This window comes from Cyprinus carpio, chromosome A19 (assembly GCF_018340385.1).
Source record: "Cyprinus carpio isolate SPL01 chromosome A19, ASM1834038v1, whole genome shotgun sequence".
Classification (NCBI taxonomy): Eukaryota; Metazoa; Chordata; class Actinopteri; order Cypriniformes; family Cyprinidae; genus Cyprinus; species Cyprinus carpio.
The window spans coordinates 14727243-14752845 of NC_056590.1; the positions used below are offsets into that span (position 1 = coordinate 14727243).

The 25603-nt window shown below is 37.2% G+C and overlaps 2 protein-coding genes across 4 annotated transcripts; one reads left to right on the plus strand and one right to left on the minus strand.

The window, feature by feature from the left end:
• The first annotated feature begins 407 nt into the window (after positions 1-407).
• Positions 408-19417, plus strand: LOC109062061 (eyes absent homolog 3-like). Of its 3 annotated transcripts, none has more exons than XM_042776710.1 (19): positions 408-540; positions 3479-3587; positions 3800-3849; positions 4706-4812; positions 6081-6167; positions 6248-6317; positions 7148-7257; positions 7493-7630; positions 7867-7946; positions 8305-8485; positions 9778-9947; positions 10207-10290; positions 10394-10483; positions 10557-10615; positions 10800-10960; positions 11816-11930; positions 12119-12240; positions 13717-13817; positions 16957-19417. In XM_042776710.1, exons 2-19 carry the CDS (start codon positions 3555-3557, stop codon positions 17035-17037), a joined length of 1839 nt encoding a protein of 612 aa, XP_042632644.1. In that variant the 5' UTR covers positions 408-540; positions 3479-3554; the 3' UTR covers positions 17038-19417. The 3 variants fall into 3 exon arrangements, with proteins under 3 accessions (XP_042632644.1, XP_042632645.1, XP_042632646.1); XM_042776711.1 differs by having other exon boundaries at positions 6084-6167; XM_042776712.1 differs by lacking the exon at positions 7493-7630.
• Positions 19418-21313: 1896 nt separating this feature from the next.
• On the minus strand, positions 21314-23996 carry LOC109050411 (XK-related protein 8-like). Its single transcript, XM_042777176.1, has 3 exons — positions 23305-23996; positions 22812-23005; positions 21314-21975 (listed from the first exon to the last, which is right to left on the minus strand). Exons 1-3 carry the CDS (start codon positions 23616-23618, stop codon positions 21314-21316), a joined length of 1170 nt encoding a protein of 389 aa, XP_042633110.1. The 5' UTR covers positions 23619-23996.
• Between the last annotated feature and the right edge of the window lie 1607 nt (positions 23997-25603).

Here is a 25603-nt window from a genome sequence, read left to right on the forward strand (position 1 = left end):
TAACTCCAAACTAACTTCTCTGCTATATTGTTTCAATGATATAGTCCTAATTTAGCCAAACAATCTTGGTCTTCTATCCACTAATTTAAATATTCAGATAAGGAATCTTGGAAGGTTTTTTCAGCTAAAGGCCATTGCTACAAATACTATTGTTATTATCGCTACAATTGGAGCTGTCAAACTATTTGGTTTCTTGTTTACAGTTAGTGCAAAATGCAGCGTCACTTTTTATGAACTTTATCGTTCTTGCTGAAAATGCGCTATGGTAGTTTATAACCATGAATATTAAACAATATAGTGATCAGCAGCAGTCACCACTAATATATGCAGTAACTACAGTGCTTTGGCGGAAATAAATAACGTTATTTATTAACTTTAGCGTTTTGTGATTCAGAGCGATTGTCCTTTCTGCGCATGCGCGTTGCGAACTGTAGCGACTTCCTGCCAAATAGTTGTCCCTAACAACATACGGCGCCCCACCGAGGGAATTTCAGTTCAAGGAAACATAAAGTTTCCTCGAAAGTAGCACTTGGTGACATGGTAAGAGTTTGTTTCCATTTTGTGCGCCGTACATTGTGCATTAGCGCGCTTTAATGAGCGGTTTAGTGTGAAATGGTAAGGTCAGTGAGCCGCGAGCTAAATAACGCACGGTGGCTAACTGGTCAAACTGTGCTAAACGCTACACTAACAAAGCGACCACTTGAAAACAGCTCATGTTGTGTCCTCTTATATTATGTGCGTCATCAGTGAATTGCGTGTTTCCAAAAGATGAACAAGTTTAATGTGTGTAGTATCTTGGACATCTTCGGTGAACTAGCCACAGTTTTGAAGAGAAACGCTGGCTGTGTCTCAAACCCTACTGAGCGTGCTACCTAGGCTGCGCCTTTCGGTGTAATAGAAGCAAGACGGTGTTTTTGTAACGAAATACTAGAAAAATAGAGCATGGAATCAGCTGTGGGATCCTCTCCTTCATTGGTCACCCGTTTTTAAGTAATCAGCCTCTGCCATTAAGAGCCTCGTACTGTTGTGTTTTGTTTGATCTGTTAATGCTGTATACTGTCTGTACACTTTTATACGAACACATCCACCAACTTCTAGCTGAGGTGACCTATATATGTATATATATTTATATCTGACATAGATGTTTATAAATCTTTAATGTATGTATGAGTAAATGTATACTAAAACTGTTTTGTCACAGAATTATAAATGCAGAAAATGTGTGTGCAGAAGGATGCATTACATTGATTACAAATAACAGTGAAGACATTTGCAAAAAAAAAGAGAAAAGTTCTGTTTGAAGACATTTGCAAAAAAAAAGAGAAAAGTTCTGTTTAAAATATTGTTCTTTTGAACTTTGTATTCAAATAATCCTGTAAAATGTATCAGGGTAAAAAAAATAACCTATTAAAAAAAACAATTAAAGAGCCAACTTTTTTCAACATGTAATGATGTAAATGTAATGATTTTTTTAATTATGTTTTTTTGTGGATTTTATGTTGTTGAAATTTTTGATTTTTTTTGTTTTCAAATAAATGCAGCCTTTCAAAAACATAAGAAAAAAAGTACCTCCACTCATTTGAACGTTTTTTTCTTTCTACTTCAATCATACACTTCAATACAATCTTAGATGTTTGTAGTGATTGAACTGGTGTTATATGAATTGGTTACATTTCATTTATATGCATACATACACGCATACATTATGGTTTATCTGAGTACTGACTTTGCTTGCAGGTGTTTGTATGAAAATTAGGAGCCTGAAGCCAGCAATAAATGTCCATGTTAACGCAGTCCCATTTTTAATGAAGCAGTTATTATTTTTTAAGTAGAACTTTATAGCTTAAAATTAAAATTCAAAAGAAAATATACAGCTGACTTTGTAAAACATCATAGATCTAAGACATTTTCATATTGTTTTTAGATGTGAGTTATTCTGACCTTAGACAAGATGCTCTTAAAACCTAAACATGCACCAGCTGTACAACTTAAAGGTACCACGGGGGGAGTATGTTTGCTGTCTAGCTTAAGCCAAGTTCATCTGGGGTCTAACCTGGTTCATCAGAGTTCAGACACAGTTAGCGTGGGTTCACGGGAAGGCTGATGTAAAGTGACATTGCCAACTACTGACCTGGCAAAGTGTTTTAAGTCGTTTTTGCAGATCTTTGTGAACAGGGATAGTTTTGACGAGGTTGTTTTCTGTACGTGAAAAACACACGTTTTTGTTTTTAGCATGTCGTTGTTGTGTAAACCTTAGTGAAGTATGTTATTAAGACTTTCATGAAATTAACAATTTCTTCCATTTGCACTTTTGCAAAAATTTATAATGAAAGAAAAATAAAATTATATAAACCTATTAATTGAAATTCATAGTTTGAACCTTGAACCCAAATTTTTTAAACTTATAAACTCAGTTTTTGCTACCAAAGTGTAATTTAGAGATGCTCTAATAGTCGCTAGTCATGAGACAAGGAGAAATCATGTAAATATTCAAGCTCTGATCTTAAATTAACTGCATTCCAAACCTGTATTTGTTTCCTCTGTTGATGTTGAAGATAAAATATTTTGTTTTGTGTATTTTTTATTGGTCTCCAATGTTCTTTTGGACATTGATTTTCATTGTAAGATTAAAAAAAATAATAATAATATTTAAGGCATGAGCGGGTTTAGAGTGACAAGACGGTAAATAAACAATGACAGAATTTTCATCTTTGGTTCAACTAAGCTTTTAAAGATGGACTATGCACATTGACCGAAACTAATTGTTTTAATCTTCGGTTCACTTGTTTTTTCCACACATTAAAGTTGTTTTTCATATTCAGATCACGTTCCTGAGACATTGAGCTAGATGTTGCATAAGCATCGCTCAGGGCTACACGTGATTTACTAAACAATGTAGTCTCACGTTTACGTGAATGAAGCTTTAGCAAGCGTCTGCAAAATTGTAAAAGTGTAAGTGAGCGTCTGACCCACTTTCTCTCTTTCCTGCTTGATACTCCAATTATATAAATGCAGTTTAAAGAAGGCACGGGGTGAATAAAATTAGGTTAGATCTTATCCTCGCCCACCCTTTGGATGTGACAGCTTGCGCAGAAACACCTAATGCCTTTGATATAATCAGGAAAGAATACAAGCTTCCTAGTTTTCACCAAATGTAGGTTAGTATACATGTAAGGAGACACGGCTGTATAATCCAGGCATGTGTGCTGGAAAGTGGGAGGGTTTGGAGGAAACATCTGGTGCTTTTGTGGGAGCCTCACGTGCCTTACCTGCCGGGCTGAGCTCACCTGCCACCAGGGTGACTGTGGGATTAGGGCCCGCAAGACCCAGTTTTCCCCTTGACTTTCCCATAATGCTCTGCTCCTCAATGGCACACGCACACACCTGACAAGGATCAGCCCCAGTGAGATGGAGAGGCAGGGGCTGGAGGAGCATATATAAAGATGTCTCACGGTGTTGACTTGTGTCTTTCACGCAGGGCCTTGGCCAAAGCAGAAGCAGCGGAAACTGCAGAGACTGACGGGTGGACAGCGAAGACATCCTCTCCCACAGCGATGGACGAATCGCAAGAGGTGCCCGAGCGACCTGTGAGTACAGTGCACTTACTGGCCAGTCAGGAATGAAGACACATAATTTGAATCACTTTATAATCACCCTTATTACTTTTATAGCATGCCACTCTGAAGGACGCTGCAGTAACTGCTTGAAATGTTACACATTATTGTGTTAAATGCTTACTGTTAATCATTCAACACCGTGAGAGACATAACCCTTTCTTTCTGTTGTTTTGATTGAATAGACAAAGAAAGCTCGGCATGATCCAGAATTGAGTCAGGAGGGTGATTCTCGGTAGGTCCATGTGCATTTTCATTACAGGGAGTGTTGCATTTCATATTTTCATATGTAGCTTGCATATAGGATACAGCTTGCTAGTTGAGGTTTTGGCTGCTAGGATAAAGGGTGAAGATGCCGTTCTAAGCAGTACAGATCAAGGAACTGGATATAAGATTGTAATCTTGCTTTATTACCACTGTGCCCTTGAGCAAGTTGAAAAATGAGGGTAAAGAGAAAGAACAAAGAGTTTCTTGTCAGAGTGAAGTATGATTTCCTTTTGGATAACTGCCAAACTTCAGTCACACTTTATTATCTTTTATCAGAATGTCACGACATTTAAAAAAAAAAATAGCATCAGATGGGCTGCAGTCACTGTGTCTTTCAGCCACTAATGCACAAGATTAAAGAAATTTTGAAGATGACAGTTTTCAAACCTTATCTTAAAGGCTTATCTTGAGGGCTGGACTGAAAATTGATTTCCACATTTTAACCAATCTTCATTTTAACAAGCCAATGTAAATTCTTAAGTCTCAAGTTCAGTCTTTTAGTCTGTTTATTTTTTTTTTAAGTGCATTAATAAAAACAATAATAATATTAGTTAATGCGCCTCCCATCCAAAAAATCACAATAGTCTATGTGCGTTCTTGCTATTACAAGTTTGTACAAAATCTGCCTTATGAGCAATTTAAATTTACAATGTATCCACCATTAGTTGAGAATTTTTTTTTACATGTACTAGAATCATTACTGAATTGAGATTTGAATCAAATCAAGAGCTTGTGAGTCAGAATCATATGTGTTTCATGTTGTGCAGATGTGTTGGCCATTGTTGTGTTATTAGGACATGCTTCTAAAAGTTGTTATTTTGCAGAAGTGTGGCTGCTAATGACAGCAGTGACTCCCCTAACAGGATCAAATCAACAGCTCAGTCAGAGGTCAATTCATATCCACCGTCTTCTGTCGCTCACTTGCACACAAGTAAGTAGCTTTTAAATTTCATCTGAAATGTATTGTAAAATTATAATTAGGGCTGGGCGATATGGGGGGAAAAAAATCCCTGATTTGCACCAGTATTCAGATGACAAAGAAATTGTTTCAACTTTATTTTGTTTTGATTTTACCTTCTGGGATTTGATCTGGATTTCCCCCTTGTGGTTAAAGTGCAATCAGAAACAACAAGCCAAAAAGACAAGATGACAGGCCCTGCCATTGTAAACCGTGAAAACGTTACATAACATAAAATCTAACATAACATTCTTATCATCATACTGGATACAGTTTGTAAATGTTTGTAAGACTGTCAGAGGTCTTCACTATTTTTTTTTCTTCATGGGAGCCGCACTGATAGGGCAAAGTCAATCAGAGAGCCACTTTTACCGCAAAGTGTAAAAAGTTACATCTAGTCACAAATAGCATGTCTTTTTATCAGTCTGTCATCCCTGATATGCAATGCAATGCAATACAAAAGGGGATATCATTCTTTATCATTTACCAGTCAAATATATAACTGAGACAAGATGATTTAAAAAAAAAAAGAGCATTATTACCTTAATCCTGGAAAGACCTTAAGTTTTATATATATATATATATATATATATATATATATATATATGTGTACACTAGCCCATCATGCATCTAACCATCCAAGTGCACACTCGGCGTTAAGAGCTGTTAAGACATAAATATGACAGTGGACAAATGCATAAAGCGCAGCATAATTTGAAATCTAAAGTTTAAAGCATTCAATTCACACGGATTGGCCGTCATGCAGAGAACACGCGATAATGCTGGATAAAAATGCACACTTCACAAGAACCTCACAGGTGGATTCGACTAAGTTTGCAAGGTTTGTGAAATTAAATGTTCATTAGTCATTCAAAGAGTTGTTTAAATGATATAAATGCGTATTTGCTTAATGCTGATGACAAAAGTATTATAATGTTTGCCTTTCTATTACTAATAATATAAAAGCAATCGTTATAATACTTTTATATACATTAATTCCTTTGTTTAACCGTTCTATCTGGTTATTAGACAGTCTACTATTCGTATTAGACAGAGCTGTTAACAAGACTGCGAACAAGAAGAAGTCATATAGAAGTCCTGCCTCGAACACATCGACCAAGCAGAAAAACTTATCGGCCGATGCCGATATTTGAAAAATGCCAAATATCGGCCTTGGCGATATATCGTTCGACCACTAATGCAACCTGTCAATCCCTCATTCATTCATTCAATGTCTCCAGCAGTGCCTGGAGGTCTAGACCAGTCAAATCAAGAGACAATATCAAGATCCCAGGGCTGTGTCACAGAAAATGCATATGCTCACAATGGTAAGGCTCATTGCTGTCATGCTCAGACTTTTATTTAAAGCATTATACATTTGTAACAAAACATCCTAATTTTTTAACAGCAGTGACGTGCAAAGACCTCACCACAACCACAGCCACTGAATATACCTCACAGATCTACCAAGGAAGCAAGTAAGTACTAGAAGTTGTTTACTGTTAACAGGTTAGTGTCTTTTAAAATGCAGTCGATGATGGGTTTATTAATCATAAAACCTGCACTGAATGTAGTCTAGCAGTAGTCTAGTCTGCCCTGTTTGCTTGGTTAATACACATTCCTGGTCTTATTGTGTATTCACTTAATACATTATTAAATGTTGTTTCAATACATGATATGGTTCGGATTTGAACTTTATTTTATATGATTATTATATATAATAATTATATTCATAGTTTTACTGTGTGTGTGTATATATATGTATGTATGTGTGTGTGTATATATATATATATATATATATATATATATATATATATATGTGTATATATATATGTATATATATATATATATATGTATATATATATATATGTGTGTGTGTGTGTGTGTGTATATATATATATATATATATATATATATATATATATATATACATATACATATATATATAAAAAACGAAATATTGAAAGCAAATTTTATTTTAAAACTATAAAAATTAGCTGAGTTATATCAATTAGACTATGACGCCAAACATTTTATTTCCTTTCAAATAACATACTCAAATAAATTGTCCCTAAGACCAGAAACGCATATTACAGAGTATCAGTTTTGAATTCAACTTTAAAATCATACTAATTATCAAAGATTAATACTGAAATGTCAAAGATCATACTAATTAAATGGACTGCACCTTCATTTGTTTAAATCAGTGTATATATGGCATCTACCCAGACTGAAGTCTATAGCAGCCTCCCTAAGTTCAGTGGTGTTCTTGATGTTCAGCTAGTAACTCTCCTCCATTGTTCTTCAGCACCGCTGTCACTGCATATGCCAGTCAAGTGGCTTTCCCCTCCCTGGGCCAGTCGACCGTATACAGCGGCTTTCCTCAGTCCGGCCAGACGTACGGACTGCCACCATTTGGTCTGTGCTTCACCCAGTTGCCGTCTGTGCTTTAGTTCATCTGAACACTTCACCCAAACTCATTCCACTTACCCCTCACCCTGCATTCACACTGTACGCTGGCAGTCAGATCAGTTCATGTCTCAGTGTTACATCCAGTTCTTAACCTCCCTCTAATCACCCCTTTCGTCTCTGCATCCCTTCTCTCCTCCACCCTTTGCCCTCTCCTGCTCCATCTATCCACGCACGGCCTCAGGCGCCATGTGGCCGGGCTTAAAGACAGAGTCGCAGCTGCCCGAGGCGCCCTCTGTTGGTCAGACGGGGTTTCTCAGCTTCAGCTCAGCTTATACCTCAACCCAACCCAACCAGATCCACTACTCCTACCCCAGCCAAGGCAAGCCTGCTACCGCTCTCTCTCTCTCTCTCTCTCTCTCTCTTGCTCTCTGTGTATTTCTACACGCTCTCTGCACCTCACAGCCTTATTAGTATGGGACCACTGAGGAGAAAGACCCGCCCAGTTCCATCAGCCAAATCCACTTCCATTAACAACATTTCATTCAGTAATTCTTATCATGGTCATACGCTTTGGTTGTTTGACATCCTTTATAATTTTTCTTCATCTCCAATCAGGTTCCTGTTTCACTACATCCAGTGTGTACACTAACATCCCTCCAGCAACTGCTGTGACCACAACTGCTGGCACACATCAGGTGAGTCCATCTCCAGTGAAAAGAGAAAAAAAGTCAGTATTTGAAAGGACAGCATTAATAATATGAGGACGCTGTTCTCTGCTTTTGAATTAGATGAAAAGAAATAGCTTTTACATTATCTACAGACTTTGAACTCCGATATGAGCAAAAATACAAAAACATGTTCTTGACAGTGATATATGTTGCAATATACTATTTTCGTATGGAAAACTGATTCAAAAACATAAAATATTTCAACCAGTTGTTTTTTATCTCGACGTAGTAGGTTGTATGGCAAGTAGAAAGGACAGCCAGATTGCTTTGTTGAACAAACATGAACATGATTTAAACTTCTTAATCATAATTTGTTTTACTCCAGGAGTTTTCAGGTTACAACTCTCTTGGTCAGAGTCAGTTCTCGCAGTACTACGTTCCCCCTCCCAGTTACCTGTCTGCTGGGTTGCCCAGCAGTGATAGAGATGGAGCTGGTGTAGTGGCACCTGGATATCCAGCCATTAAAACTGAAGGCAGTGCCTCAGCAAACCTGCCTGACACAACAGGTATGTTATAATTTTCCCTCTGTAACTTCACAGTAAACCTAACTTATAAAGAACTGTGTAAATACTAGTTGTAGCAATTTTCCCAATCTTCTGTAAATAGCTAAAAATTTTATTTTTCACAACTAAAATTAGAATTTAATAAATAATATTACATGTATAAAGCCCCACACACTTCCATTCAAAGGTTTGGGGTCAGTAACCATTTTATTTTTCAAGGACACATTAAAGTGACCAAAAAGACAGTAAAGGCATTCATAATGTTACAAATTCTATGTAAAATAAATGCTGTTTTAAAACCTATTCATCAAAGAATCCTTAAAAAATGCTTCGACTAAAATATTAAGCAGCACAGCTGTTTTCAACTGTTGTATTTATATTCCCCCTAAGGGGTCTGCATGGGTTACAAAATAAATTTACTACAATTTACTTGTACATACAAGTCAAGCACAACACCCCACTTCCTTTCCAGTATTCTGTAGCAAGCTTTTGTTGCTAATCAGAAGATATATACATTTTGGTTGCATATGCAGCAGCTTTTCATTGCAAAGCGAGAGATACATGACCTTTGATCTTATTCTACTGTAGATTATATACTTTGCTACACATGTATAACACATTAAGCTGGAGCAAATGACAACTGCTGTCCTCTCGTCTCAATTCTATGAAACTAACAAGATATCAGTTCCTTCTATATTCTGTTTTTATATATGGGCTTCTTGCTCTTCTTCTTTGTCCTGCTTCTTTTGTAAACCTTGCACACTCATGTCAATTTTTAGGTCACCTGGTTCCTTTTCCAGGATTGATTAGGAGAGTGCATCTCATTTATTTGATCTATGGGATTTGACACAACACAACATAAGAAATAATAAATTAAATAATAAGAAATGTTTCTCGAGCGGTAAATCAGCATATTAGTATGATTCCTAAAGATTGAAAGTAATGGCTACTGAAAATTCAGCTTTGCATCACAGGAATAAACTACAAAATTATATATAATTTTTTTTAAATTTTAAAGTAATATTGACCCCAAACTTCAGAACAATTATAGCTTATGTGTAATGTATGTATATATTATACAAAAAAAAGTATAAAATTACTATAAAAATATTTTGGTTAATTTATGACTTAATGCAGATGTAATTAGAGTATTAAAAGTACTTCAATAGTAGTAATTTTAATAATAAATGGGAGCAAAACTGTTGCCCTGTACAGTCCTGGACTAGATACTCATTGTGGATGCCCTCATTCTTCTGGCTCTCACTGCAGCTCATGTTTTTTTCTCATTCTGTCAGATGCATCCCCAGGTGGGACACTCCCAACAGGTGTGGCTCTGCCTGCTGGGATGGCCCTCCCCGCAGGAGAAAGGGACCAAGATGAGACAAACCGCAAAAACCCTCCTGGCAAAGCTAAAGGCAAAGCCAAGAAATCTGATGGTTCCCAATCCACAGACAATGACCTTGAGGTAATGAAGCAACCTGCATAGTTTTAACAACACATTCTGAAGTCCGAAGAAAATGAAAATGTTAACACAAAGGAAAAATGCATTAAAATGAGCTTGCACAGCTAAACAGAGGGTCAGCTTTACAATTTATCATGTATTTCTTTATTTTTTGCTAAATGTACTAAAATGGAGAGCAAAGCGATGAATCATTAGATGAGCATAATGGATTGGGCAACAGCCGGTTGCAGCAAACATGATAACAAACTCTTTCTTTTCTCAGCGCGTCTTCTTGTGGGATCTGGATGAAACCATCATCATTTTCCACTCTCTTCTTACCGGCTCATTTGCACAGAAGTTTGGCAAGGTACAGAATTGCTTTGCAGAATTACAAACTGGCAGAAGTAATGCCTGTTTTTTTTTCCCTTCTCACATTCTTGCTGTTTCCTGGGATGCTTTTATTTATTCAGGACCCAGCAACAGTTCTCAATCTGGGTCTTCAGATGGAGGAGCTGATCTTTGAGCTCGCAGACACACATCTCTTCTTCAATGATCTGGAGGTAAACAGAGTGAAACAAGGGTCAGTTTGCTTTATGTTCATGTAAATAACATTACCCCTTCCTGTCAACACAGGAATGTGATCAGGTCCATGTTGATGATGTTGCCTCAGATGACAACGGACAGGACTTGAGGTAATGAAACCTTCATGACGAGTTTTCCAGCAATGTTACAACTCCTTACACTAGCAAATGGCTTTTCAAAACAAACACATTTTGCCGTTACATTTATGACAAAGGCTGTGTGTAAAAGCTCTTGGTAATTGTTTTTTTAGTTTAGTCTGTAATAGCACATCTAATAGTGATCATTCTGGTTTAGCAACTACAGCTTCTCCAGCGATGGCTTCAGCGGGCCCAGTGCGGGCGGTGGTCCAGGGTCCACCTCCACGGTACAGGGAGGAGTGGAGTGGATGCGTAAGCTGGCCTTCAGATATCGCCAGCTTAAAGAGATCTACAACGGATTCAAAGGGAATGTGGGAGGTGAGAGTGTGTCTCATAACTCTGCTCCAAACCACACTGCATGTTCCCACACGGTGGCGCTGTTACCCTACCATTATTAGTCAAGTAGTAGTTCCCTGCCTTGCCTTCTAGCATACTTTCCTCTCATATTTAGTAGATATCTAATCAGGAACACTGGAATGAAGTTTGTGACAGCCTCATGTGAGCTGTCTGATTGAACTGACACGGGTTGTGTGGAAGAGCTGGTTTATTGTTCCAGTAAACTATAACCTGTACACAACACAAGCCAACACATACATACATGACTTCTGTGTCATTACCTCAAATCCTGTCCTGTGCATCCTTCTGTAGCAGTGTTACACCACAGTGAGAATGAAGTCACACCAAGCACGATAAATATATATAACGATAAAGATACAGTTTTTAAAACTGTTCTAAATTTAAAAGAATAGCAGAATCCGCACCACAACTATTAACAAAAACAGCACAGAGGAGTCATATTGTTGGAATCACTTTCAGTTTTATTTAATTTATTTAATAAGTTTTATTTATTTTTTTCAGCTGATAAATAAGAACATTGACAGCCAATCAGAATCCATCATGCCTTAATAGAGCTTGAGCCTTTAATGCGACAGATGGCATACAGTGCATGCTTATAAAAATTAAGATAGTATTAAACAACAGTAAGGAATGAAGCATAGAATCTACATTGGGATTTTGTTATTGCTGAAAATTGAACATTACATTGTTATTTGTGTTGCATGGATTAACTAGCTATACAGATCAGGTCCAGCAGTATTTTTAAGTTGCTGCTTATCAGTAAGCCTTATATGTATGTATGTATTTTATTGTCAATATCTTCTGCTGATCTTGCAGGTCTGCTGAGCCCAATGAAGAGAGACCTACTGCTCAGGCTGCGCTCAGAGATTGAGACAATTACAGATGCCTGGCTCGGCACTGCCCTAAAATCTCTCTTGCTCATTCAGTCAAGGTGAGGCCTGTGTCTGTTCTCAGAAAATGCATGATTTATCGGAAATCCTCCGATACACCTCTAGGCATTAAACATTGTGTGTGATGTGCTAGAGCAACACGCTAAACAGGTTTCTCAGTGTAGATCCTTCAGCTTTAATTTAGTGTACATGTTAACAATGGGCTAATTGTTTTGGTGTTTGTTCACAGGGGCAGATGTATGAATGTTCTGGTCACCACCACTCAGCTGGTTCCTGCTTTAGCTAAAGTGCTTCTCTATGGCCTGGGTGACGTCTTTCCCATCGAGAACATCTACAGCGCCACTAAAATAGGTAATAGGTTTGGTTTACCATGAATTTTAATTCAGACATTAACCAGGATTCATAAAGTCATGAAAAGCCTGGAAAAGTCATGGAAAAAATAAATAAACCCAGAAAGTTTTGGAAAAGTCATGGAAATTTATTTAATAAATTTTGTATAATATAATATGTGTTTAATCAGGTCCTGAATTTCAGTGTGGGATCGTGCATAAATTCCATAGTTATACTAATTCCCCCAGGTTTCGCATTTATAATGAGGGAAATTCCCGCAAGCATTTATTCAATATAGCATGCAGGTTAGATGTAAATAAATGTCTTCTCTCTTTCACTCTCAAAAATGGCTTCACATCACATAGAATTTTCACTTGCCAAATCGGGTCACTGTTGCATCATCATGAAAATTTAATTTGCACATCTTTTTTTGTAGTTTTTTTAATATTTTGTGTTCTAGTGTTGTTTTTTTGTGTGCTCTTATTGTCTTTTAAAGAGCGCGCACACATAAAACCGCCTTGCAAACACCTCGCGAGTACCAAATTGAGTTATTTTTTGCAACTTATTGCACTTAAGCGGTCAAATACACACAAAATTATGTCAAAATGACTGTCCTGGCGAGTATCTTCATAGACGGTTTTGTCTGAAGTGAATGTAAGCAGTTGCTGAGAAAGCAAGCCGTTGTGGGACAGCAGCCTAATTAAACTGTGCCGTCTGTCATTAATGTTAATCATAAAACAAAAGACAGAGAAAATCACTCATTGCTCTTAACTGAATAACTTTTGTAACTTTAATTTTTAGAAATAATCAGTTTTTAACTTACAAATTAGTCCTTACTTTTTTTTTTTTTTTTGTATATTTCTGTACCTGAATGCTACTGTTAGACCTAAACAGTTTACAAAACAAAATTCAGATCCTGAGTTGAATTGATAATATTTGTACAATATTCAGTGATGTGATGATTTGTTCTCTGTGTGGAGTAACGCTTGGCACAGTCGCAGCTTGTACTTATTATTAAAACAAATAGAAAGCAAGTACCATTAATAGTCATTCATTTTAGTTAACATGTGTTATGATAAATTTGAACAGATTTTTATTCTTATTTTACATGTATATTTGCTATAATGCTACTTGCTAAAGCAGTCTTTTGCATAAAGTGTTTTATATATAAATGTGAGACGTGACTTTACTGGAGTGCCGATTGCAGAGCTTGTGCAAACATCCACATCTCTATGATCACATGCTTTTTTAACTTAAATAATTTTGGAGCTTTCATCCACTTTCATTATATTGCAGAGTCGTCAGGATATTCTTTGAAAATTCACCTGTTCCACTGTATATAAAATGTATGGTTTTGAATAAATGATGACAGTATTTTCATTTTTGGGTGAACTCTTGCTTTAAAATCATTGGTATCAATCTAATGCTCAAGGCAATCTGAGCACAGGGATAAATGTACGTTATGTGTAACACATTATCTGTAACTTCTGTTAACAGGAAAAGAGAGCTGCTTTGAACGCATCATCTCTCGCTTTGGGAAGAAAGTGACCTATGTTGTTATAGGGGACGGTCGTGATGAAGAGTTTGCTGCAAAGCAGGTACAAGCAGGTTTTCTCTATTGTAACAGGGGTCCAGACTGACTGAAACGGTCGCCTTTGCGACCAGAAATATTAATTTGCAAGTTTTTGCTGAGGTCGCAACTGGCAACTATATATATTTATATGTTATGACTTAAAAATTTGCATGTAATGCCTTTTTTCCTGATTGTTTTGCGATCGCATCATCTGCTGTGTTCACATATTAAACTTAGACGATGCGCATCAAAGTTTTAGTGGAAAAAAGAGTTTCAAACCGTACTCATCTCTGCAGCACAGCAGCGCTGACACACCTGATAAACGCAGCTCAGTTGTGCAGCACGAGAGAGATCAAAATGACGGAGACGTACAACTGAAAGTGCACAAAAGTCTTATTTCATGCACAACTTGAACAAACTACAGCAGGTAAAGCTGTCAGCTGTGTGGATATTGGATATATCGTTAACAATTCTCATTTATAATCATTACTAATATGGCTTCTTCTTATCAAGATTTTAGTCTATATGCTGTGTTCTGTTAATGCGTGAACTTCCTATTATTTGAAGCACACTTGCCATCCATTAATCACAAGAAGCTTTGTTACTTTTTAATAAAACTATCAGCTTTAAAATTATGCCAAATTCATAACAAAATTCAAACAAATATGGTTTTGGCGCTCATTAATTCGGCAAGCGTGATCGCTTAAGTGCCTCATTTCAAGCGGCAAGTGAATCCATTTTATCTTTCTCTTTACTACTATAGTAGCCTACATAATGAACATGAATTAACATCAAAACATAGCCTATTTTATAAGATAGCCTACAGTACAACCTACTGATCTTTCTCATTTTCAAACTGCAAAAAATGTGTAAAGCTTGTAAAATTTGTAAAGTTTTTTAAATTTGCATCGTAATATACATTTAGTTTAGATAAGCTATTCAGTGTGATTAAGATATTAATATAAAGAAGAGCATTTTGCTATATTTATGCGATATTGGATGTTAATATTTTTACTTCACCTGTTGTCTACATAGTTCAACTCATCATACAAAATTGCATTTTACTAATGAAGAAAAACTGAATGCATGAAAGAGATACGACAACATTTATAGGATGCATTGAGGAGGAGCCCAAGCTACACTCAGTGGCCAAGTGATGCTTGTGGTCCATGATATTTTTACAGATTCTGTGTCAGGAACAATTCTTTGTGACTATATATTTCAAGTTGGAATAGAAAGAGTTAGTTCACCCAAAAATGAAAATTCTGTCATTAATTACTCAGCCTCATATCGTTCCAACCCTGTAAGACCTTCGTTCATCTTCGGAACACAAATTAAGATATTTTTGTTGGAATCTGACAGCTCTCTGACCCTCCCATAGACAGCAAGGTTTTTTTGTTGGTATACGTCCAGAAACGTAGCAGGGAGATTGGTAAAATGATCCATGTTACATCAGGGGTTCAACCGTTGTAATTTTACGAAGCTATGAGAATACTTTATTGTGCGCAAAAGAAAAAAAAAACAATGACTTTATTCAACAGTTCATCTCCTCTGCGTCACCCTAGCACCATTTTGGAGAGTATCCACGGAACGCAAATAGTGTATGTTGTTCTGTGTCAGTCGCACCACACGGATATGTTTTCTCCATTGTTTATTCTTTGATTTGAATGAAAACAACATATCAGTGTGGTGCGGCTGACACAGAACAACATACACTGTTTGTGTTCAGTGGATACTCTCCAGAATAGAGCTAGGGAGATGAATGGTTGAATAAAGTTGTTTTTTTTTTTCTCTTTTTTCTTTTGTGCACAAAAAATATTCTCATAGCTTCGTAAATTTACAGTTGAACCCCTGATGTCACATGGATTATATTACCAATGTCCGTACTACGTTTCTTGCTGTCTATGGAAGGGTCAGAGAGCTGTCAGATTCCAACAAAAATATCTTAATTTGTGTTTCGTAGATGAACGGAGGTCTTACGGGTTTGTAAGGACATGATTGTGAGTAATTAATGACAGAATTTTCATTTTTGGGTGAACTATCGCTTTAACTATCCCAGGTCATCTACAAGATCGATTAAAATGCTGATAAATTCCAGAAAAGATGAGACATAAAGACATGAAAGTATAGATGAAATGTTAAAATTAAAAAAATAAAACGCATTTGTGTCACCTAAAAAAAGATTTGGCACCTAAAATTTTGTTTTATATGAGCCAATGGCTCCTTACTTTATTTTTTTTGTTTGGAGCCCTGTGTAATATATTTTTTAAATGTAATTTCTTCATGTGATCAAAGCTGAATTTTCAGCATCATTACTCAGTGTCACATGATCCTTCAGAAATCATATATGCTGATTTGCTGCTTATAGTAGTAATATACTTTATTGTCCTCGAAAGGAATATTATGGACGACATATTGCTGCAATGACATACAGTAAACAAATAATAATAACAGTAAGCAATGATAAAGATCTATCAAGATAAACACTTGTTAAACAAACTTTGAGATACAAGTACAAAAGAGTTCTTATACAGATTTCATTTACACAATGGGACTCTATATCTTCTATAAGAGAGAAGCAGTTCATACTGCGAATGCAGGAAATGAGTCTGATCACCAAGAATCCTGTCTACCTGATTGAGAATGCATTCCTCATATAAATCTTGAAGGTTAAGATGTTCATCATGCCCATCAATTTTGACCGCTGTCAATACCAGGTGCATCAACTTAGATTTAAGCTGTACTGACAGGTTACCAAACCATACCACAATACTTCCTAAAACAGCTGCATACGATTCTTGTCCACTTCATAAAGATGTAACCTGCTTAAGAAATACAATCTCTGTTGTAGACGAGTGCAAAGCCATTCAATATGTGTTTTCCATGTAAGTGAGCTTCCACATTATTATTCTTTTTTTTCAAGATTCTTTGATGAATAGGAAGTTCAAATGAAACGAGTAATTTCATGCCTCCTTGCTGAATAATAATAATAAAAATTTAAAAGCTAGCGCATTTAGTAATGTTCTGACTGTCCTAGCTGAACAGGCCTGACGTAAAGGTTCACAGATGTTGCTTTATTCTATTAATGTACATTTTCATTGAAAGTTCTCTTTATTGATGTGTGTGTATGTTTGATCTAATCCGTGTGCCCCGTCACTCTTTAGCACAACATGCCGTTTTGGCGAATCTCTTCTCACGGAGACCTGATTTCCCTTCACCAAGCTCTGGAACTGGACTTCTTATAGATGGAGCTGGACGTAAGACATGGATCTCTCTGGCTGCACCCATCAGCAATCCCATCCACACTAGCCTTGTCCAGCGCAGCCGTGGAGCAGCTGACAGACTCTGGGACATTATAGCCGTCATAGACAAGAACTCAAGATGATCTGTGACACGATCTCACAAGCCCTCCATTCCCTCAATGGCAGCTATCCTCCAGGTTGAATCTTGCACTGGGACGCCACACAACCATACATGAGGAAAAGAGGAAAAAAAACCAAGTCTCCCATTCTCACCGCATCTTGCTCTTGGAAAAAGGATGTACTTTAACATCTTCAACTTAACTGGATTCACCAAAGGAACAACCCATGACCAAAGGTCTGCACTGGTACAGAAACTTAGGAGTGAACTTAGTATAAGCCTTTTTTTTTTTTTGCATTCTTTTTAAAGGGCTGAAAAGTACGTTGGAGTCTTTGATTTGCAGTCATTCCAAAGGTCAGGATAATGGTTCTTATGAGATGTCAGGTCACATGCTTTAGAAGCCTCCAAGAAATGATGCAATTATTTCAGTCCTAAAACGGATCGCAGATGTGGCCTGTTTAATATCTGTCTACAGATGGTACCTACAGGGTTTAGCATAGATCCCATTTCATTTTTACAGTATCTATATACAAGTTTTCCTAAATGTTCCTCAGATCCAGGGATCTACTTTGATTTACCATTCAAACACACGTCATCGTTTCTGCTTTAAATTAGGCAGTGTGAATTATAGAGTGCCTAATGGAAACAATTTCTCTTTGTACATTTTGTCCATCTTTTTTGAAAGAATAAATCACCCAAAAATGAGAATTGGCATCATTTACGTTACTTTTGTTCCAAATCCGTATGACTGACTGACTTACGTGAAACATGAAAGGAGATGTTTAGAAGAATGTTAACGCTGCACTTTTGCATTCAGTGAAATTTGAATGGGAAAAGGTGCTTCAAACTGCAAAAATCACCATAATATAAGTCAAATACATTTAGCATGTTATATGATAGAAGTCATATAATGAGGAACAGACCTGAATTTAAATTATTCACAAACAATCTTCCCCCTCGCTGTAGCTCTAAAGTCTAATTCAGTTATGAGACCTAATCAACAGCTGAAACAGGTGTGACAAGTTCATGCTGAATTTAAATGCAGAAGCAGAGATTTCAGAGCTGTGATGGGAAGATTTTCACAGTGAACGTCTGAAATTTTTGGGAAAGCCATTTCTTTAAAATCCATGTTAAGGTGAACATAGTCTCCTGGAATGATACTATCCCATTAGAAATATATCTTGTTATATGTTTATAATGCAATTATGAGCCACATGAACTAACTGGATTCTTGTCTCCTGAGAAAAATCATGTGGCTTAGTGGGATTTTGCTAAATTACCTCTTGCATATAGCCAAAATTACCCATGGATTCGAAGCTACAGGGCCAAAGCCTGTGACCGTTTTCTTTCAGTTGTACATGTTTGGGAGAAAAACTGTGTGATAGTGTGCAATACATTTCTGGTCAGTGATAAATGATTTTCAATTTTGGTTGAAGTTGGTTTTACGAGCAGGTTTGGGTGTAAGATTCCTAACCGCTGCAAGATTTTGACTGAACATTACTGAGCCTGAAGAAAAAGCATTTTTATTCAAGCAGCTCTGACAATTAAGAATGTGTACTCTTCGTTGTTTGCATAGATGTGTGTGTCTGTTTCGTTTCCTGTATATATTTATATTGTGCCTTTTAACTATAATCACCATTCAGTAAATGTATTATCTTAAAGGGAATTACTGAAATTTGACAAACATATGCAGTATGACAAACATATGTTTGTATTTGTTTTTCTGGTGAAGTGTTACCTTTGACTCGTAGGCCAATGCTGTTACCTGGCATTTTCTTTCAGTTTGGTATTTTTGAAGTGCGCTGAATTCATCTCTGCAGAAATCATTTTTCTCCATAGCTCAGCTAATCAGATGCTGTTGTTCTTAAACTTGAATCATAAAAACTGCTCTTCTGGTGCATTTTGTTTTTCAGTGTCCTTTGTTTCCTGCATTTTTCAGGAAAAAAAAAAATTGTATACTGTCCCTGTATACTGTCTGTTATCTACACAAACTGAAGATACATGACTGTATCATCATGAGATGTTGGGATTTGTTACTAATGCATAGACAATCAAGGGATGTAATGGCTCTCTTAGCCAGAGAATAAATGCTTGATCTAGCCCTGGGATTAAGCTTGAGCTTTTAGATCAGTAGGAGAACCTCTGGCATATTCAGACTGAAACTGGCTGAAGAAGCAAATATCTATCTGTACCTACACTGTTTATGGTGTTGTGTAAGTGATGTTCATTAAATACTTTGAGGCTGGCCTACCTGCTTGGCTTGTTCATCTCTGTCTCATAATTGTGTGAATCTCATGAAAACACCTCCAGAACACATTTCAGCCCAAAATATGTTTTTTTTTTTTTTTTTCTTTTTTTTTCTCTTCTCGCTTTTGTACTATTTTCACAAGTAAGGTGTATATTTCTAAAAATCCAAACTGATCACACTTGTAACCTCAACTTGTCATTCTCTCAAAACTGATCTCATTACAATTATACATATTTTCATCCACACAATCATTGTTTCAAAACATAAGGTTATTGTATTATACTGTTTATTGAGAACATTTGATTTAATCACCAGAACAACAGTATGATTTTCTTTCAGTTTAGTACTTTTAACAGTCAGTTCTTTCAAGAGCAAACAATGCAAGATACATGTATCAAATCACCTTTTTTGCTGAAATAATTGCAGTAATACAGGTAATAATTGTCATGTTAGAAAATACACATACTGTACGTTACCAAACTTGCATAACTAAAAAAAAAAAAATAAATATTTCACAGTGTGTTATCAAAAGGTGTGATGAAGGTATGACGTGGCCATAAGGTTTTGTGCTAGAACAGTTTACTGTCAATGCAGTAATTGTCCTCACTGTGCCGTATGACTCAAACTATACTGTAACTGGACTTTTCAGATGGAAGGTGAGTTATATGTGCAGACTTTGGTATATTCCTCTGCATACAGTATCACATGTATTGTAAAATAAAGCAATAAGTTTTATTTTCGCGGCGTGCCTAACAACGCCCCTTAGCTGTTATAAATTCACTGTAAACCACGGCTTCACAGGGCTTATTGCTTTTATAAAACGGTTATTCCATATACATAGTAAGGTTTCACAGAATAAAACAGAGTAAATAAAGTGTAATGATACAAATAAAAACAGTATTCTTCCACCAAGGAATGTAGTTCCTCAGAAACAGTTGTGGTTTCAACAAAAGTGGTTGCGGAGCAACACATAGAAGTAAACAAAGATGTATGTTTGTAGTGTAATTTACAACATCTTTGAACACGGCTCAACCAATCAGAATCAAGAACCGGAACTATCCGTTTAATAATGCTGTATTCGATGCGATCTGTCTCGCTTCTTCTGTTACATCTTTGATCAGTTCCTCTCCCTTGTATTCTGCTGTATGTTCACAAATCGCAAAACACAGTTTTACAAATGAGGACGTAATTAAACAGAGGTTTTGGGTGATTTTGTCTGGTTTTACTCACTTCTGGAATACAATTTGTCCCCAAAATATGTATGCATGCACGCACGCACACACACATGCAAAGAGGTATTCCTATCTATATTTGTGATTGTGTGTATTGTACTAAGACAAGTGAAAATATGCTGAAATGTTTGAAAAAAGTGTACTTTTGATGATCTGTTGTGATATTAGTACTAAGTTTTAAAAATGCACACCTTACTTGTGAAAATAGTATCAAATCGATAATATATATATATATCTATATATATATATATATATATATATATATAGATATAGTAAAGAGTTGGAATGAACATCTACTGTATACAAGCGAATATGTTTCTCAAGTATTTTGTCCTCATTTGTTTTTCTGTGCTTTTCTAAAGGCACCAAAACAGACCTGTGAAATTTGTGTGAATGTAATATGACAACAAATCGTCATAAAACACTATCAGATATATGAAAATATTATGGCTGTACGTTGGACAAAAAGTTACTTTTTGGGACTCTCCGAAAGTCATCCAGGATCAGTTCAGTTTACCCATCTTGCACTCTGTGTATGATTTGTTCATGATTTGTTCCCGTATGAGGTTTTTATTTCTGTCATGTTCACATCATGTAAAATGCTTTTTGTGCAAAAATAAAAATTTACATCCAAAAGTTCAATTGGTTTTTATAATTTTGAGTTAGCAGGTGTGGTGCTGCTCATGTTGATGCAGCTATATCTTCCAGGGATGAGACTGAGTCTGTGTCGCATGTTGCAGCTCTTCTGAACTTCCCTTTTTCAGTGGGTTCAGTGATTTTCTCTTTATCACTGTTGGGATGAAGCCATCTGTAGTATATCATTTTCACTAGTATTCCAATGGCGTACAAACCTAGTAGTGTCGGGATCACAATGTGAGGATTTAAGGAGCTCCAGCAGCCTGCATACTCAAACACCTTCCACCACCAGAAGCCCAGCAGCAACATTGTGTCTAAAGCCATGAAACTATAATAGAAAATCGACTTCAATTTTATGCTTCCTGTTGATACATTAAGCCAGCTGAAGTACCAAATGAGTCCAATGGCAGCTCTGTAGAGCCATTCCCAACCAGAATGTTCCATGTAATTTGTTTTCTGGCTCCAGGCCGCTAAAACCAGCAGCATCCACAGGGACAGGAAGTGAGCTATGATGTAGGATGGCAATACACTGCAGAAGAGTGCCAGAGCAGTTACACGGGGAATGATCAGCAACAAGTTCCACAGGAAGTAAATCACAGTGGAGATCCAACTCATCTTGCATTTTTCAGGAAGATAGATACGCATGCTGCGGTGGTACAAGGCAATACTACTGGAAATTGCAGCAGCTGATGTGAGGATTTTTAAAGCTGAAACGGAAAACCATTGCATGAAATTTAACATCACTTGAATATGTGATATATATGCATATAATCACAGCCATGCTGGAACTGAGCTTCAGAATGTATTGGTGTTTGAAAGGAATTGGTCGAGTGAATGAACCAATGACTCATTCATAAAAACAATGACTGCATCTGAAATCACATACTTTCTGAGTGTTTTCTCTCTTGTTAAATCGTAAATGGTGACGCTTCAATCCACTTTCATTAGCTGCTTGGTATTAGCATTAGCTTCTTTTGTGTTCCACAGAAAAAGAAAATGAAATGAGGTTGGGTAAATGATGACAGATTTTTGGCTTTTTCGGGTTAATTCATAGTTAGGTGTATGAAATGTCCAACACTCCACATTTTCTCCCTGTCCCAAATGCCACACTTCATGTGCACTTGCGGTCTCGTAGACTTACAATGGCCGCTTTGTGTGTGTGTGTGTGTGTGTGTGTGTGTGTGTGTGTGTGTGTGTGTGTGTGTGTGTGTGTGCGTGTGTGTGTATGTTTAGTCCACAAAACCATAGGGTGTCCAGTTTGTCAAAACTGCAGACTGCTTGTAGCCAGGCTCATTTACAGGCCTCGGTCGCATGGACAGAGTTTAATACAGAGTTTACAATCCCAACTATTTAGTAACTTTATATTTTTATATATAAAGTTCCTAAATAGTTGCAAAATATAACAGAAAAAGAATAGAACATTAAAAGAGGGCCCTCCCTTCATCTCATATCTGGAGCTGGGCCTGATTACAAAACATGCAGTTTTAAGAAATACAAGAATTAAGATCTGAAAGTAAAAAAGTGCTCTGGATTTGAGACAGACCTGTAATACGCTCCACCTCTCCTCTCTGTAGGATTCTAGTCATCATAAGTGTGAGTTGTGGGGCACTTTCAGAAAATGTCTCAAATAGACGAAGCATCTGAAGATCATGGTTCAGGCACATGGCCACACCCTCTCTGAAATTATTAGTGTAATGATGAAAATCCATTGTGGAGGTCTCTACCACCCCCGCATACCTGTGAACACAAGGTACTTGCTGTAACTCAAGCAACACTTAATACAACAAAACTTGGCAACAATGAGCCCACAGTTTGGATTTTCTACATTATGATGTTCTTGTTTTATTTAGATTTGTAAACAGATTGACTTTCAGGTTTCATTTAAAATATCTTCATCTTTGTCATTTTTAAGACTAACAAAAGTCTAATGAGTTTGGAAATACATGATGACTGAATGATGATGAAGTACTCGTATTTCTGTAATTAGGACACTTTCTAAAAGTATGCTAAAGAATACTGAAAATTGAGAAGCAAACCTGAGGTAGACTCCGAGCTGCAGGAAGTGGAATGGTTTGATCAATGAATGCCGGTCTGTAAATTTCTCCACCTTACTCTCAATCTTGTTCAGTGAATCAGAGTACCAGAGCCAGCTGAACACCTGTAACAACACTGAAGAGCCCAGCAGCAGAAAGATCATCACTGCCATATACACATAGGCCCCATCCTGATAGAATGACACAACAGTCCAAATGTCCAGCGCTATATCCAGCAGGAACAATATCAATCCTACCAAAGTAAACAGGTATTCCAATAAACAACCAAAAGGAAAAGAATCCTGAGTCTCCACCATGATTCAGTCCAGTGTGAGAAACCTTACACCATGACCATGTAATGTTTTTCTGTAGAGAGAGAGATAGATATGTGCTGTTAAAAAGATCTGAAACAGAAAGTAAACTTAACATCCACTAATAACTTCTCCCATGACACATCTTTAAATGATTATGTGTCAGAATGTGTGTCCAGGGCTGCGCATCGGTGTATAACGACAAAGTGATGCGAGTAGAGATCAGAGGGCTCTGTATGCTTTTTGGTCATCCACCGATCGGTCTGTGCAAACACACCAGACCACGCCTCGAATCAGGGCTGTGCACAGATATTTTGAGGGGCAGTGGCCCAAACCAAAAAAGGGGCACTAAGGGACTAATGCTTGTTAATACAAATGATCCAGTTGTTACAAATAATTAAAAGAGAAGACAGCACACTCTGGTAATAATTTCAGTCTTTATTGTAGATGTTTAGATAAGAGTGGGCTCTCCCTCACTCTCTGAGCCTGCTTCTGCCTCATCTTCAATGGATGTAAGGGTCGGGGAGAGTGGGGTAAGATGAGCCCTTGACAACTGTACACTTTTACTGTCATGTGACCAAGTATTTTGGAACCACCCATCATTTCTGCCAGACTTTGAAAAGAAGAAACAGACTGGGGGAATGGAAGGCACAGTTTTTGGCTTGTCAAAGTAAAATTTTAGCATAACAGATGTATGTTTGTTACATCAAAGCAAATTAATCTCGGTCTAAAAATATTTATGATGCATATAGGTGATTTAGCAACATACAAAACCATGCAAACCATTTGGCTAAATATTATAAATATTATAGCTGAGTTATAAACTGGTATTTTAATGTGATATTACTGGTTTAGTTTATCATATATACTGTACATATTATTTGTGGTTTATTTGATAGGGACAGTGTACAAGTGCACCAAATCCTTCTCTGATGAGAACCATATAATCACATTATAGTCAGATATACACTCACCTAAAGGATTATTAGGAACACCATACTAATACTGTGTTTGGCCCCCTTTCGCCTTCAGAACTGCCTTAATTCTACGTGTCATTGATTCAACAAGGTGCTGAAAGCATTCTTTAGAAATGTTGGCCCATATTGATAGGGATAGCATCTTGCAGTTGATGGAGATTTGTGGGATGCACATCCAGGGCACGAAGCTCCGTTCCACCACATCCCAAAGATGCTATATTGGGTTGAGATCTGGTGACTGTGGGGGCCATTTTAGTACTGTGAACTCATTGTCATGTTCAAGAAACCAATTTGAAATGATTTGAGCTTTGTGACATGGTGCATTATGATGGGTACATGGTGGTCATAAAGGGATGGACATGGTCTGAAACAATGCTCAGGTAGGCCGTGGCATTTAAACAATGCCCAAAAAGGGGCCTAAAGTGTGCCAAGAAAACATCCCCCACACCATTACACCACCACCACCACCACCAGCCTGCACAGTGGTAACAAGGCATGATGGATCCGTGTTCTCATTCTGTTTACGCCAAATTCTGACTCCACCATCTGAATGTCTCAACAGAAATCGAAACTCATCAGACCAGGCAACATTTTTCCAGTCTTCAACTGTCCAATTTTGGTGAGCTCGTGCAAATTGTAGCCTCTTTTTCCTATTTGTAGTGGAGATGAGAGGTAACCCGGTGGGGCTTCTGCTGTTGTAGCCCATCCGCCTCAAGGTTGTGCGTGTTGTGGCTTCACAAATGCTTTGCTGCATACCTCGGTTGTAACGAGTGGTTATTTCAGTCAAAGTTGCTCTTCTATCAGCTTGAATCAGTAGGCCCATTCTCCTCTGACCTCTAGCATCAACAAGGAATTTTCGCCCACAGGACTGCCGCATACTGGATGTTTTTCCCTTTTCACACCATTCTTTGTAAACCCTAGAAATGGTTGTGTGTGAAAATCCCAGTAACTGAGCAAATTGTGAAATAGTCAGACCGGGCCGTCTGGCACCAACAACCATGCCACGCTCAAAAT